This window comes from Capricornis sumatraensis, chromosome 16, assembly GCF_032405125.1.
Source record: "Capricornis sumatraensis isolate serow.1 chromosome 16, serow.2, whole genome shotgun sequence".
NCBI classification, from domain to species: Eukaryota; Metazoa; Chordata; class Mammalia; order Artiodactyla; family Bovidae; genus Capricornis; species Capricornis sumatraensis.
The window spans coordinates 75,176,990-75,193,203 of record NC_091084.1 but is presented as its reverse complement, the minus strand read 5'-3'; the positions used below and the strand labels follow the sequence as shown (position 1 = coordinate 75,193,203).

The following is a 16,214-nucleotide window of genomic DNA, read 5'->3' as shown; positions in this document are numbered from 1 at the left end:
CAGGGAGAGACCTACGGGGCCCGGGAACCACTCTGGGTCTCGCCAGGCTCCTGGGATGGGGCAGCAATGCCACCTGGTGGCTCCTGCTGAAACACCCTACCCACTGCTCTTCCTGCCCCCCTTTAGGGAGGTGAGTCCCCCCCCCCCACCCCCTCCTCTGCCTCCAGGGCCTCAGAGAAGGCAGAGAGGAGATGGTGGAGCGAGTGACCTCCTAGATGGGCCTTTCCCCCAGCCTTCCAGACCCACCCCACTTCCAGACCCACCCAGGGGACTCCCCGTGCTCATATTGCTAAAGCAGCCGCCAGGGCAGAGCGTCTGCACAGCCCCCCTGAGCTTCGTGGGTGTGTGCTGGGGTTCAACTTCCTTACTTGAGTAAGTGCAACTGAGAGCTTCCTTTAAAGATGCTTCTTGCATCTTTCAAAACCTCCTGAATTCTGCGCATCGTACTCCATCACATTTCTTCACTATGAAAATATTTCCTTCCTTTGTAAAAAAAAAAAAAAAAAGATGCTCTAGAAAGAGGCAGACTTTATTCTGTGGCTTCACTGACCCACCTCCGCAGTTAGCCCACTTTGGGTTACTTTCTGGGGGCACCTGTACCCTAGGGGTACCATTGACACCGTTTGAACACACACATCAAACCCCAGCCACGCCGGGAGCCAGACAAATGGATCAGAGCCAGGCGTCACACCGCTCGTGTGCCAGCTTGAACCCTAAAGGAGCCCCTGTCCTGGGGACAGCAGGAAGGCGCTCACCACTCTTTCCCACAGGCCCGGCCACCCCGTCCACATCAGCTCGCCCCTTTGGTCCTTCCCCCCTGGCCTCGGAAGCAGCATCTCCACCACGGCAGGCTGGATTGTTACAAATCCTCTTTAATAATCTGTCATGTGTGTTTTACAGAGCTGTGCCCTGGGCCCCTCCCCACTCACCTTCAAGGCACAACCTTACCCACCCATTCCCTGGGGAACAGAGCACAGGAGAAAGCATCCTCACTTCCCTGGACCGCTCAGGGTCCTGGTGGATGCAGGGCCAGCTCTGTGCCACACTGGGAGCGTTCACCCCCTGCTTCCCTAAGCGGCCCAGGGCCAGTCCAGACCTTCATGCCCAGGCCACCCCCCACTTCAGCCCAGCTCACGCAGGCCCTGCCCCCACAGCATGACCCAGACTGGCCTGAGCTGCTGGGTGGGGCTGGGTCAGGCTGAAGAAGGGGTGCCGCTTCTTAGGTCAAGTCGAGCCCACCCTCTCCCACCACCTCAAGGAAATTGGAAAAACCAAAGACAGAAGCATCAGAGTGGAAACAAAGCTGACCCACGTGGTGGGCAGTGAGAACCCAGGGCGCCTTATCCAACCCCCCTCCCAACCCCCCACCCAGTTTTTAACACACTTTCTCCCATATAATATATACAGCCCCCAAGGCAGGTAGAAACCCAGCCCACCTGTGCAGGGAGCATTTTCTTTGGGTTGCTAAGACAACCCTGGCAGACAGGGAGCGCGTGGAGGAGCCACAGAATAGCTGGGGCTTAAGGCTGACGGCAGAAAGGCAAGGAGAGGGGTTCAAGTCCCCAGGAAGCACCCCCCACTTCCAGCCAGCACGGGACGGACAAGGGGTCTTGGCAGTGAGGTGGGAGGCGGGCCTGGAGTGGGGGAGCCTAGGAGAGATCCCTAGGAGCCCTGAGGTTGGGGGTCAGGCAGGGAGGTGGGGACAGCAGCCGCCTCAGTACTTGGGCACCTTGCTGTAGTCTTCAGAATGGACGCGCCGGCATAGGAACATGGACAGGAACATCCCCAGGAGCTGGTGAGGGAGAGGGTGACAGTCAGAGGCGGGACCCCAGAGGAGCATCCTGCAGTCCAGGTCAGCACACAGGGCCTGACCTGGATGAAGCCGATCCTCAGCTACAGCCTCAGGACCAACCTGTGGCTCAGGTGGCAGAGGGCCCTGCGAGGGGCGGGGGTCAGGCCAGGCTTGCCACGGGGCCTCTAGAAGCCGATGAGCCTCAACTAACCCCTCCCTCCACCCCGAACATCTGCAGAGCAGGTTGAATCTGGTGGGGGGCAGCAGGGGGTGGGTGGTTGGAGGGGAGGGGACCCAGACCTCGATGACAGCGACGCCCACACACACGCCGAGGATGACGCCCAGATTCTCCTGCAGCCAGCCCTGCACCTTCTCCATGCAGCCCTATGAGCAGAGAACACAGCCACGTTACCCCACGATGGGCCGCATCACCCTGACACGCAGGATCACCGGGGGCGGGGCCGCCCCAGCCCGGAGCGCGGTCTGGGTGGTCCTCGAATGGATCCACTGATGAACACAAAGATGAAGGTGCAAATGACGAGCAAACAGATGAATCAAAGGAAGGCCGGGACAGCTCCGTGAAGAAAGGCCGATGGAGCAACAGCCCAGGTGAGGCTGGGGGCCAGAGGGTCTGAACCCACTGTGCCCCAAGCCCAGCCCCCGCCCCCCGACAACCATCCACGCACCTCCTGGTACACCGGCCAGTCCTCGGGGTTGTTGCCGCTCTGGGTTCCGTTGCCAAAGGGGGCCTCGCAGAAGCCCTTCTGCGGCATCATGAGGGTGTCATCCTCATCACTCTTCTTGCAGGAACAGGGGAAGGTGATGTTGGCGCGATTCATGAGCTCGGTGTTTTCTGTCCAGTTGAGGAAGCTGACCCAGCCGCAGCACTTCACCTAGCGGGGGGAAGGGACAGGGTGCTCGAGCCCACCGCCTGCTCGGCTGGGGGCTTCCTGGACAGGAGCTCACATCTGCCCCATCCAGGTCTGCCCCCCGACTCCCACCCCCCACCCCGGTCTCAGCCAAACCCCCAGGATTAGAGTTTAGGTTTCACTTTGGGCTTTGTGAGCCACAAGGAGTTGAAAGAGGCTCTCAGGAAGCACCACAAACTCTGAAAACAGCAGGGGACAAAATCAGAAGCAGCAAAAATAGAAAAAACAGAAGGGACGGTCACGCTGGAAGGACATGGGCGTGCAGGACATGAGGAGGGCAGTGGCGTCTGATAGGGGTGTGGGGCTGGAGTCAGGCCACCGCGCTCCAATCCAGTTCTTTCACCTACCAGCTACTCAACTCTGGTCAAAGCACTGACCTCAACTTTCCCACCTGGAAAAGGGGGGAAGCTCACTCACTCCCTAACTCGATCTCTTACGAGGATGAAATGGGACAAGGCAGCCAAGGTGTCCAGCCCAGGTCAGGAGGGCGCAGCGATCGCCCAGGAGAGGCCGGTTCCACCTGCAGGCTCTGAGCACATGCTGGAGCTGAGGTTTGGCCCTCAGCTTCCTGGCTGCCAGAGTGAAGAGGGAGACGTGGTGCCTCTGCCTTTTTAGAGGAGAAAATACTCAAGATGATCCTGACCCAAAGAAAGCTCGTGAAGAGGACCCCACGAGGCTTCAAATCACAGGCGGCTTGAATTGCCGTTGGGACCGAGATCTTAAGGGCGAGGCCTGTGTCCAGAAAATGCCCCTGAAGGCAGAGCAGAGTCGGGGGTGGGCCTGTCCAATGTTGGCCCTGCCCTGTGCACAGGCAACTTGCTGCACTTCTTTGAGCCCCAGTTTCCTCATCTGGAGAATGGGGTGATGACAGCCACTCTGCTAGGGCTGAAGGGCTAGTACGGGTGAGCTGCGTGCCACCATGCCCAGCACGTGGTCACTTCCCCGCTGGCCTCCTTCCCATCTGGTGACGAGTTCCTGCACAGCAGCCCGGTGGCCAGCAGGGGGCGTGCCAGGCACACTCAGGCGTTCACTCGCTCTGGTCAGTTTCTAGTTGAGGGCTTATCTTCTACCTTGCTCCTTTCTTGCTGGCTGCCTCCTCTCCATCAAGAAAGGCTGGCACCTCTGAGGGGCACCCACAGCCCCTCACACACCCAAGCAAAGTGAAGCAGCTTCTCTTGGTCGTTCAACTGCACCAGGCAGAGCCCTGCTCACCAGGGCCCCCTGCAAGGACACCCCCCGTGTCTCAGTGCCCCTGCATCGTAACAAAATATCACCACTCACAGGCCACATGATAAGTGCCTCGGGCTTTACAAACTCACTGCGCATGAGCGTGGATCAATAGTCCCATTTCAGAGATGAGGAGACTGAGTCAGAGAAGGCCTGGCCAGGAAGTAGCTGAGTTTTGTATTTCAGCCCCTGGGAGCCTGACTCACTGCCTGTTTTCTTAGCACCATCCCAAGCAGCTCTGATAGACATCAAGCCACCGAGAGGTCCTGCCTGCTGCAGGAGTTCCCCCAGTCAGTCCACCTCCTCCCCTGACACTTGTTTATCCTGGGACCCCCTAACCCCGATCTCAGCAAAGGGTCTCAGCAAATGTGGATCAAACCAAAGGCGGGATGACAATGTCTTCCTGTGCGCCTGGAGCCTCGCAGGTGACACAGGCTCCCCATGTCACCAAACCTCAGTGACGCATGTAGGCCAGGAAATGTCTCCCTCCCTTCCTTCACTGCTCGGAGAACAGATGTGCCCACGTGGCCAGGGCAGAGATCTGCCTCTAGTCTCCGGGGGCTCCTGCTGTCAGGCTTTCCTGCGCTGCCCCTTCCCTGCCCCTCACACCCACAGGCCTCCCTGAAGGCAGCGGGCGGGCAGGGCCAGCAGGTCCTCTTGTGACAGAGGGGGTGGCTATGGCCCGGGGAGGGTAGGTCCGGGCCAAGAGCGCACAACGTCTGGGACCACCCAAGGGGGGGCGTCTGGGGCCTTATCCCCGAGGGTGTTTGCTGTGTGTGGTGACTGGTTTGACCACAAGGCAGGAACACGGACATCAAGGCAGGCTGGGAACCCAGTCAGTCAGTCAGCCCGTCTCTGTCTTCCACTTTAATTGAGGTGAAATACGCTAAAGTGTATTGGGCTTCCCCGGTGGCTCAGATGGGAAAGCGTCTGCCTGCAATGTGGGAGACCTGGGTTCGATCCCTGGGTCGGGAAGATCCCCTGCAGAAGGGAATGGCAACCCACTCCAGTGTTCTTCCTGGATAATCCCCATGGACAGAGGAGCCTGGTGGGCTATAGTTCATGGGATCGCAAAGAGTCGGAAACGACTGAGCAACTTCACTTCACACTGAATTGAACAAATGCGTCTTGAACTTTTCTACCCATGTTGACATAACCGCCACCTGGATCAAAATTTGAATAGAACATTCCTTTCACCCTGGAAGGTTCCCGTGCCATCTCCCCAGAGGTGGACTTCACGTGGGCCTGTGGAGCCTCTCAGCTTGGACACGCGGTCTTGTAACCTCCAAGGGGAGCACCCAGCCTGGCTGAAGAGGAGCGGGTGGAGGACTGCCCCCACCTCTCTGGCCATTGGTGGGGAGAGCGCTGTGAATCCTGGATCAGCCTCCGGGCCTGGGGCCCCTGGGCAAAGACTTGTGGGGGTCACTGAGGGTCGGGCAGGAAGAGGGGCTGCTCAGGAGCTCCTGACCCCAGCAGACACACACTCACACTCACACCACCAGCTTCATCTATCGGGCGCGCAGGCCCACAGGCACCCAGAGGCCTGTCCGAGGGCCCCTCACCTGAGCCTGCACGTAGTCCCAGGCCTCCTGCAGGCCGTCCCCGGAGCCGTCCGTGTAGTTGTGAATGAGCTTGGTCACGATGCTGCCCATCTCCTGCTTCAGCTGCAGAGGAGAGAGCACGGACCACGGTCAGCATGCTCGAAACCCGCGACCCCATCCCTGGTCACATGTGCTTAAGCTGCCTCTCCGCCATGCCCCAAAACGCCGGGGCTACGCTCACTGCTCAGAAGCATGTTGTCACCCATTCCAACCACTTTCCTGGTCCTCCCTGGGCGCCAGCCCCCCCAACCCTAGTGCAGTCAGAGTCAGCCACCCCTGCCCAACTGTCTCCTCAGCACTCAACAGTGTGTGAGCCTGTAGACGAGAATCTGTCCACGTCCAGCGGCGGGCGTCTCACCAAGCTCGGGAGAAACGCTGCCGTCTTCTCAACAGCCCACAAGGCCCTACACCTTTTGGCCAGCTCTTTTTGTTTCTTTGTTTTTAATTAATTTACTTTTTTAATTGAAGGATAATTCTTTACAGAATTGGCCCTGCTGCTTCCAGACCTCATTTCCCCGCTTTTCTGCCTTCCTTTTTAGTTACGGGGTCTTTGGGCAAGGCGCACTCCTGCCTGGGGCCTTTGCACTTGCAGTCCCCTCGGCCTAAAATCTTCTTCCCCCAAATATGAATGTGGCTCATTCTCCCACTCTCTTTAGAGCTCTCCTCAAATGGCTCCTCCTCAGAACGGCCTTCCTGAACCACCCAGGAAAATCTCAGCCCTGCCCTATCCCCTGCCAGGCCCCCCTTATCCTACAAGGGGAGGACTGCTGTAGGTTTTTCCCCGTAGCCTCGTCATAGCACGCTCATCTGCTTCCAGGATTTACGGTCTCTCTCGCCCACTAGAACAGGAGCTCCGTGTGGGGGGCAGCGACTGAGTCTGAGACAGCCTGGCCAGGGGAAGTGTGCGCGAGCATGGAGAATGAACGTACGAGGAACCCTGCCACCTGCCTGGCTCCAGGGGCCCCCCCAGAGCTCACATCTGCCTCGGCTGGCTGGGAATGTAGGGTCCCTGTGGGAGGAGAGGGAAGCACCTGCTTTTCACTAACCCTGCAGAGGAAACACTCGTTTATAAAGAAGGTGGGTGTGAGGTGCCGGGATCAAAAGGCTCCGGCCCCCGAGGCCTCTTTCTGGGGTTTGAACAGAGGATCTCACTATGGCAGCTTTTCAGGAACCAGCCCACTGTGCAGCGGGAGGTGAGACCCAAACCGGCCGCACCTGCAGACCTTGCTCAAGGGCCTCCCCGGGCGCCCCAGCTGGAACAGGCTGCTCACGGTCACCTCTTGTCCCCACAAAACCTCAGGGCAAGGGGCCTGAGAGGAGCGGGAACACCGAGGGGACGGTCCCATGCCTGCCCCTCAGTTCCTGAGGAAGAGGAATCGGGGAGGTGGGACAGGGACCTCCAGATGGGGGCTTTCAGAGCGAGCCGGCTCAGAACTCCATGAGCGGGGGCTTCCTCCAGCTCCCCATGAACGCAGCACTCAAAGAACCCACATCCTGCAGACCTCCCTGCAGGCCCGGCCCCCTCCGTTCACCTGCCCCAGAATCGCTCTCTGTCCCTCTCTTACCATAAATTTCTTAGTCAAATATTTCTCTGGTTTTACTGGCAGAGATCTACAACTTGCAAAAGCTAGCCTGTCAATAACTAATCACAACAGTAGCGGCCAACTTTGATCAAGCTCATTACTCCCAGTACCATGCAAAGGACTTTTAATGCATTATTTGACTATCCCTCCAGGCAGATCGAAGGCCTAGGTATTATGGAGAGGCAGAAAACAAGGCCCAAAGAGGTTAATTAACTTGCCCAAGGTCTCACAGCCAAGATGTGAAGCCCTGGGGTTTGGACCCATGTCTGACTGATTCCAGAACCCAAGTTTTTATCTGTTGAGCTCTATCAGCATTTAAACCACATGGCCATCGCTTGCAATAGGTCAGACCAGTTTCTTTCTTTCTTTTTTTTTCTTTAGCACTTAATCTTTAATATGTTTAATTTGGTCAAAATCTATGGAAGTCTACAAAAATCTACAGACCAAATGGCTGTGTAATGCAACGCACGATGTATTATAACAGTACCATATGGAGAATGTAAAATGTAAAGTTAGGCATTAGGTTAACTCACAGATGTGAATATAGTCTTTTCTCCAGAGCTGACAAGGACCACTTACTTTAAAATTCTCTTAACAAATAATTAAAAGCTGCCTAGGTATCATTTTGAACTGTGATGTTGGAGAAGACTCTTGAGAGTCCCTTGGACTGCAAGGAGATCCAACCAGTCCATCCTAAAGGAGATCAGTCCTGGGTCTTCACTGGAAGGGCTGATACTAAAGCTAAAACTCCAATACTTTGGCCACCTCATGCAAAGAGTAGACTCTTTGGAAAAGACCTTGATGCTGGGAGGGATTGGGGGCAGGAGGAGAAGGGGACGACAGAGGATAAGAGGGCTGGATGGCATCACCAACTCAATGGACATGAGTTTGGGTGAACTCCGGGAGTAAGTGATGGACAGGGAGGCCTGGTGTGCTGCGGTTCATGGGGTCACAAAGAGTAGTGAACTGAACTGAACTGAGGTATCATTTTAAGCTCCCCCAGTTCTCTTGTTTGGAATGAAACCCCTTGAGGTCACTGCAACGAGCAGTTTTAAACCAGAGCCGCTTGGTGGTTTGCCCAAGTCGCACAGTGAGGGCTGTCTGCTGCAGAATCTGAGCCTCTCTGCCCCGACCCCCTCTGCTCCACCTCTGCTCCGCAGTGAGCAGGTGACCCCTGAGGCGCCGAAAGAAGGCGGTCCCCAGGGGCATTTGCAGAGAGAGCGGCCTCCCCCCACATCCTCCCACCGCACCTCCCCCCACCGACCTGGGCTCTATTTATACCCGGCATGGTTGCCACAACAGCCCAGACTTCCCTGTTTCAGCCCCCAGAAATGAGAAGGCGATGGAAGCTGGGTGGTTTCCACTGAGGCTGGGTGGTTTCCATGGAAACACCACATCCATCCTCCAGCCCAGAAAGGGGCCGAGGGACACAACTGGGCCAGGGGGGCCACGGCAGCAGGGGCTGATTCAGCTCGGCGTTGATGCCTTGGGACCCCAATGCCCGGGACGCAGTGTCGGGAGCCCAGGGAAGTTACCCTGGCAACCAGGCTGTTCCTGAGACAGGGAGGGGCAGGGAGAAGCAGCTCACCATCTCACTTCACCCCTGCAGGGGCCACTCTGTGGGTTCTCCTGCCCCATGCCCACTCTCCCTCCTTCAAACAGCACCTCCCTTCCTTAGCAGTAAGCACCCCTCAAACCCTCCATGTGGCCGAGGAGTCCTGCCCCCTCGCTGCCAGGGGCAAGCGAAAACCCAGGCTGCCACTTGGCGCCTTCTACACCCTGGTACAGTGAGTGAGTGGTTCAGGCATGGGCAAGTGACCCAAGGTCACACCCGAGGGCCCTTGCTTTCGGCTAATTTGGTGAGATGAGGGCCTGAGTGGCCACTCCAAACCCCCCAGGAGGAAGCCAGCGAAGGTGAGCAGGGCTGAGGATGAAGACAGTCAGTGCTGGTGGCAGCTGTCAGAAGCCTGGATCCAGCTGAGCCTGCAGCCAGGGAGGGCCAGTTTCAGTTGGGTTACTGTTACATGTAATAAAGAGGCTTGCCTAGGAATGGCTGCATAATTTACAGCCCAGTGTAAAGTGAAAATGCAGGGCTCCTTACTTCAAAATGATTAGGAATTTCAAGACACCAGCCCTAGCACAGAAAGCTTCAAAGTGTGGGATGCTGTGTGGCTGGCTGCTCAGTGTACACGCCTAGGAAGCCAGTCCTGCTCTTGCCCAATACCATCCTCCCTGCTTCCCAAAAGAGAAAACCAAGGCGCAGACAGTGAGAAGAACTGCACAAGACCAGACAGCTGGCGGGCTGGGGAGGTACACCCATCACCAGCTACATGCACTTCCAGGACCCTGAGATCCTGTCGCAGCAAGCCGCCCAGCATCCCCACCCGACCCCGACCCTGCCGCCCTCTGGGACACCTCTCCCCCGACCCCCACCCCATGCTACGCTTCTAAGTTGCTTTGTGGTGTGACTTTTCTGAGAGAGGTACAATCAGAAGACAGCATATCACCCAAAACTAAGAATCCTTTTCGTACTTTTCCAGGCTCTGCTTAAATGCTCCCTGTGATGGGGAACTCAGTGCCATACAAAATAGCACATTGCAGGGAGGCTCTTGGTACAATCAGTTTATTTTAAGTTGCGCCCAAATGGCTTCTATCCATTAGTTTCCATCCTCCCTCTGCCTCCCAAGTCCCAGCTGGGACCACACAGAACAAATTGAATCGTTCTCTCCCAGGACAAACGTCATTCAGATGTTTGAGACCCAACCGCACCTCCCTTTACCCCTCCTCTCCAGGGTAAACCTCCAGGCTCCTCTGCAGCCTCTTTGGGATGGTGTTCAGCCCTCTCTCCATGCTCTTATGTGCCAAACTGCCTCTCACAATGAGGGGTCCCCATGCAATGAGAGGGACCCACACCTTCTCGCCCCCTCCCCGTGTACCCACAGAAGAGGTTGCCAAGCGCTTTGAGGCTTCATCCTCAAACCTGGTAAGAAATGAGGACCCTTTGCCCTGGAAGATGTGGAGGGGGTAGCATTTTCACTCTTAGTGGCCACCTAGGTCTTTCCTGAAAGTCTGGCTGCAATCTACATAACCAGCTACCGAAGAATTCAGCAGGGGGCCGCGTCATATACGTCTGTCCCCCGCCACGATAGGCTCCCTGACGGCGGGCCCGAGTCAGGCGCTGGAGCCAGACACGCAGGTGCTTGACTCTCTGCCCACTGGTCTCCGAAATCCCTTTCCAGAAGGACAGTCTGGGTGCCTTCTTCCCCTTTCCCGAAAGGGAAGAGAAAGGTCCCCACCACCCCCACCTCCACCCCCGTCCCGACTCCACCTCCCTGTGGCCGTGGAAACCCAAGCTAGTGAATCAGGAAGTTTCCATGGCAGGGAGAGCTGTCTCACAGAACACGCTGTCCTTAAGGAACTCGTTTAATCACCTGTGTGTTCCCTCCTATAGGTGCTGGCTGGTTGGCTACTGTGGGCCCCTGGCGTGGGAGAGGGAAGGAGGAGAAAGGGAATAATGGCTTTCCTGGCCGGCCACCCTCTCTGCAGAGCACACAGCAGTCCAGCTGAGCCCCCGTCACCACCAGCAGCCCCCTGCCTCGGCGCCGGCGACCACCCAGATCACGCGAACCCCTCCCCTCACGCTCTCAGCCCTCAGGCCTTCTGCTCAAGCTGAAAGTGAAAGTGTTAGCCGCTCAGTCATGTCTGACTCTTTGTGATCGTATGGACTGTCGCCTGCCAGGCTTCCCTGTCCGTGGAATTCTCCAGGCAGGAATACCGGCGGGGGTTGCCATACCCTTCCCCAGAGGACCTTCCGGACCTAGAGACTGAACCCGGGTCCCCTGCGTTGCAGGCAGATTCTTTACCATCAGAGCCACCCAGGGAAGCCCCCCTGATACAAACTCTCAGAGCCTCAGTGGCCTCACACGTGCAGGTCAGTGGGACGGCCTGTGTGAGTGCACCCAGCCCAGCACCCAGCATGTTCTGGGAACCGGTTACTAGTTCACCCTCTCCTGCACTGACCCCTGCCCACCCTCCACCACCCAGAAAGAACAAACCAGCATCCCAGAGTGACAGAGCTGGGAATGGCCTGAGAGGTCACCAGGGGCTCAGGGAGGCTGAGTAACATGTCCAAGGCCACATAGCAGGCAACGGCAGAACCCAGACCTGAGTTCTTCCCAATAATGGGGGCTGGGTAATGATCAGACAAGGAAACAGCCAGAGGAATCTTAACTCCATACCTAAACCCCGGTTCCCACAGCCCTTGCTAATATTAGCATTGATACTGGTGATAATAGGAACAGCTGCCCATTCACTGAGCCCGTACGAGGCATTAGTGAAGTCAGCAATGGTGACAATAATAGCAAACTCTTGCAGTGATGCCAGCACGCCTCTGCTCTGGGCCAGGCGGACACTAGGCCCTTCCCACCTGTCAACGCCTCCACCCTTGGTGCGCTACTTATAAGGTGGCCTTCGGGGCCAGTGCGCCCCAGCACTGAGAAACGGTGGGATTTTAGGCAGGGCTGGAGGGCTGCATGTCACCCCCACAATCTCTTCCATTCTGTACTTCCCAGGGGGCACCTGAAGGGGGTAAGCCAAGGCCATCAACAAGCTCATTTCCATCCGGGTTCGATTTTGCCACAATGAGTTGTGGGTGGTATGTTGGGTTTCTGAAGTGTTTTTTGGACTTTGGAATTATGGCTAAGGGAGAGTGGACCTGTAGGATTGCTGCCGTTTGACAAAGGAGGAAACTGAGGCACAGAGGGGCTGAGTAACTTGCCGAGGGTCTCAGAGCGGGGCTCAGGCATGGGCAGCTAGGTTCTGGGGTCCAGGCGCTGGGCCAATACCTCTGTGTTTTCTACAAGCCTTGAAGTCTGGGCTCCCAGCAAGCCAGGGGCTGGGGGGAAGCCAGCCAGGTGTATTCTCCTCCGTTGACAGAAGCAGACCCCACAGCTTGGAAGGCCCGTGCTTTGCCCAAGGCACCCAGCCTCCCCTGCTGCCACCCTGGAAACAGTGGCTGCTGGGAGGAGGGACACTGGAGACCACTTCAGGGGGGCCCCAGGGTCTCAGTCCCTCCCACCTGCTCAGGAGGCCTGGAGAAGGGGGAGACGGGGCCCGTCGCCTTCCAAAACAGCCTTTTTCCTTCAGGCTCACCCAGGTCCCACCTCCCCAGCTGGGCCTCATCTGCAGGAATAAACACCACCAAGGGCATGTTTAGTCTTCCACTGGGATTTACAATGTGCTGGGAAAGAAAAAATAAATCATTCATTCCAACTCGGGCGAGCGGGTGGCGCCAGAACTTCCCCAGCGAAGCCAGGAAATTTCCCCCTGCTTTCCAGAGAAGGAAGTGGGCCAAGGGGAGGTGGGCTGGGGCTGGAGGCTGGGGGGCATGAAGTGTGGAGTCTGGGAGCTTGGGGGAGGCAGAGAAGGGGACAGTAGGGTACCGTGACACACACAGCCTGGACTAGAGTCAGGAGAGGTGATTCTCCAAACCAGCCTGGCTCCAGGGCTGGGCGTCGCCTCTGGGGCATGGCTCCTGGTTGGCAGCCAAGCAGATTATGCCAGCTAGAGGGGAGGCAGCATGGAAGTAGAGGGAAGCACAGGCCTCGGGTTGGAGTGGATGGGACTCTCCACCCTGTTGCATTTGAACTGCATATGACCAGGGCCAAAATTCACTGCCTTCCTGGGCCTCAGTTTCTTAAACTTGAAAATGCCAATAAAACTACAATGAGTGTCAAGCGACCAGCTCAGCCCCTGGGATGAGACTGGTGCTCACAGATGGCCACTGTCTTTATTACTGTGAGATGGGACAACACGGGGGTGAAGAGGCAGTCTGCCTAACGCCGTTTGACTAGCTTCTGAGTCACAGGAACCACTCACTGCGGCCCCGTTCTCACCCACTCTCTTGGTACTGTGCCACTGACGGGGGCCCAGAGAAGCCCCAAGGGCCGCACAGTGGAAATGAAGACCCAATCCTGCAACCCTTGCACTGGGAGAGTAGCTTCCCTTCCCTCAACATCAGCTTTCTGTCTGGTAACCAAGCCAACTTCCTTTCATCTACTAAACTGCAATTTTCCCTTTCACCTTGGCTGCCAGGGAGCTCAGTGTTCAAGTTAGCTCTAAGCTCCCACGACAAGAGCGCTAAGCCCTTGTCCCCCAGCTCAGGAATAATGTTTTTCTTCTCTCTCGGTGTGTCTTCTGATAGTCCTCATATTGATTTTAGCTGCTCTATGCCTACGTTGGAAGCTAGCTCCAATGTTCTTCGGAAACAGTACGAACCACTCTAATGAAAATTTCACCAGCGTGAACCCGGGAGCCAGGTGGCCTGGGTTCAAACCCTGGCTCTGCCACTTACTAGCTGTGTGGCCTTTGACCCAGTGACTTAGCCTCTCTGTGCCTGGGGTTCTACATCTGAAACTGAGGGTACTCATACCCATGACCTCAAAGGCTTGCTATGAGGAGCAAATAAACGCAATATATACAAAGCGTTTAGTGCCAGGCTTGCTCGAGAGTCTATGAAGTATTACTTGATGATGTTGCTGTAATGTTTTCTCAACTTCCTTCCAAGGAGGATCTGTGGCAACTTGACTTTCAAAGTGGTAAAACGTAGGAGCCCACATGGCCACTGGTTCTGCCAGCCCCGTGGGTGGATGGGAACTGTGGTCCTGGAGGGAAGGCAGGATCCAGCCTCAGCTGGGCCCAGGGTGAACTCCGACTAGCCGTGTGGCGCCTGGGCCCTCACCTGGCCTGGCTACTGGCGCTGTATGCCCTCAGCCCTCACCTGGAGCATGAATGGAGGTGAGGCTCAGGAAGAGAAGGCAGGGAAAGTGGCTGACACTGAGCCCAGTATGTGGTGTGTGCTCAGTAGGGATTAGGGATAAGGGGCTAGTGTTACTACTACTGATGCTGTCGTTGCTAATCATCTCTGAGCATCTGCTTCCTGGCCCGTCAACATAAGACTTACACAGCAGAGCTGCTGGGAGGACGAGACCGAGATAATGTGCGTAAAGCTTCTAGAGAGTACCAGGTGCACAGAGCAGGTGCTCCACAATGCTAACTGTGACAGTCACGATCAGCTGGCACACCCAGTGGCCAACAGACAGCCCCCTTCTCTCTTGCGTCTCTGTCTTTAGAGGCTGAAAGCTGGATACTCACTTTCTCAGCCTCCCTTGAAGCTAGGAGTGCCTTTAAAACTCAGTCTGGAGGAGACTGGTTGGGGGCTTGCTTTTTGGATAAAAGTGATGGCTGTCACTGGCACTGCCCCAGACTTGCTTGCTTGGTCGGGGACTTGCTTTTCAGATAAAAGGGATGGCTGTGGCTGGCACTGCCCCACTCCCTTTCTCCTGGCCAGAGCAGCACAGATGTCGGGCCTGGTGCTGTGGCAGCCGTCTTGTGACCATGAGGCTAGTGGCATGATAGAGGAAAGATGTCAGGATGAGGATGCTGAACAGACAGCCAGAACCAGGGCCTCTTAAGCTTCCAAACCTGACTTCTGGTTAAATCAACAACATACGTCCTCAGCGTTTAAGCCCCAGTATGTCTGATTTTCTATTCCTTAACACTGAAGGTCTTCCCTCTGACATGGGAATAACGTTTTCATGGACCGTATGCTCCCTGGGCCTCATCTGCGGACGAGATGCTGAGAATTATGCTAAGTGTTTCGCTAAAATAGCCTCACTGAATCATTGCAGCAACCCTGAGAGTTAAATTATTCATGACCCCCGGTTACAAAAGGTGAAACAGGAACAGAGAGGCAAGCAGCTTGCCAGTAGCCACACAGCTAGGAAGTGGTGGGGTCCAGTCAATATTTGGGCCCAGCAGTGACTCCACCCCCCTGTATTGCCTCCGCCCACCTCTAGCATTCTGCCATGTGACCCCAGGGAACCAGAGGCCCTGGAGGCTGACCTGGCACCTGCGAGATTCCTTTTTTCTTGGGGGATCCTAGTTCCCCGACCAGGGATTGAACCCACACCCTTGGCCGTGAAAGCATGCAGTCCTAACCACCAAACTGCCAGGGAATTCCCCACCTTTGGGTTTCTCCATGACAACCACGAGGCCTCTTGTCCGTCCCCCACCCCCAGGCCACCCCCACCCCCACTCCCTACCCACGTGGCTAGTCCAGCCCAGGTCGGGGTGGGGACAGGGTCGGGGGTGCTCACCTGGCCCATGTTGAAGTAGAAGAAGACCCCTGCAGTCACCTGGGCGATGAGGATCAGCAGGAGGATGGCAAAGTACTGGGGATGCAGAGCACACCGTCAGCAGGGTCGCCCCACGCGCCCCTCACCGCGGATGCCCCCACCCAGACTGGGCCAGGGCCCCCTGGGCAGGATGAGGTGGGGGCGCTGGGTGGACAGTGCTGGGGCGACTGTACTCACCATCCCCAGCAGGCAGCGGACCTCGTTGACGGCACCCAGGCAGCCCAGGAAGCCCATGAGCATGGTGAGGGCCCCCACGCTGATGAAGACGTAGGCCGCCACCTTGAACGAGGTGGAGGAGGTCTCTGCCAGGGGAGAAGACATTGGATTCAGCCTGCCTGTCTCACCCTTGCTGAGCGCAAAGTCGGGGCAGGGCTGCAGCCACATCCCTGCCGTGGGGTCGGGACACTGGGGTAAGCCATCCAGCCAGGCACCTGCTCTCTCCCCCGCTTTGGAGGTGGCCTCCCCTAGATGTGTGCCCCGCCCCTTCCCTGCTTTACTTTTTCTCCTTAGCACTTAAGGGACTGAAAAGATTCTAGTTTTCCTGACTTCTCTTGCTCATCGTCTGCAACTCGTAGGAGCCTGTAAGCTGCATGAGGGCAGGGGCCAGTCCCTGCTGAAACCCCGCCCCTGGGACAGCGTCCAGCACAGCAAAGTGCTGTATGAGTCACTTGCAGAATTAACGAAACAGACTGGCAGGTTCCGCTGTGGCTATGGACACAGAGGCCCACCTTCCTCCGTATCCATAAACAACAAACATGGCCCATCTTGCCCATTCACTATGCCTCAGGGCTTCACACATCTGCCAGAACTCTGCCCGGCAGGCACTAGCACGCCCATTTCACAGATGAGGAAACTGAGGCTCAGAGAGGCACATCAGCAAGGCCCAG

The 16,214-nt window shown here is 56.8% G+C and overlaps 1 protein-coding gene across 2 annotated transcripts in view; it reads right to left on the bottom strand.

Annotated features, from left to right (window-relative positions):
• Positions 1-1,331: 1,331 nt before the first annotated feature.
• The window catches only part of CD82 (CD82 molecule), a 55,281-nt gene continuing 40,398 nt past the window's right edge, over positions 1,332-16,214 (bottom strand). For both annotated transcript variants that reach the window (XM_068988761.1, XM_068988760.1), the window contains 6 exons: positions 15,505-15,629; positions 15,289-15,363; positions 5,511-5,612; positions 2,479-2,685; positions 2,093-2,176; positions 1,332-1,792 (listed from right to left, as the gene is read on the bottom strand). In XM_068988761.1, the coding sequence (XP_068844862.1) occupies positions 1,715-1,792; positions 2,093-2,176; positions 2,479-2,685; positions 5,511-5,612; positions 15,289-15,363; positions 15,505-15,629 (671 nt within the window). In that variant the 3' untranslated portion in view covers positions 1,332-1,714. The remainder of the gene's footprint in view (positions 1,793-2,092; positions 2,177-2,478; positions 2,686-5,510; positions 5,613-15,288; positions 15,364-15,504; positions 15,630-16,214) is intronic.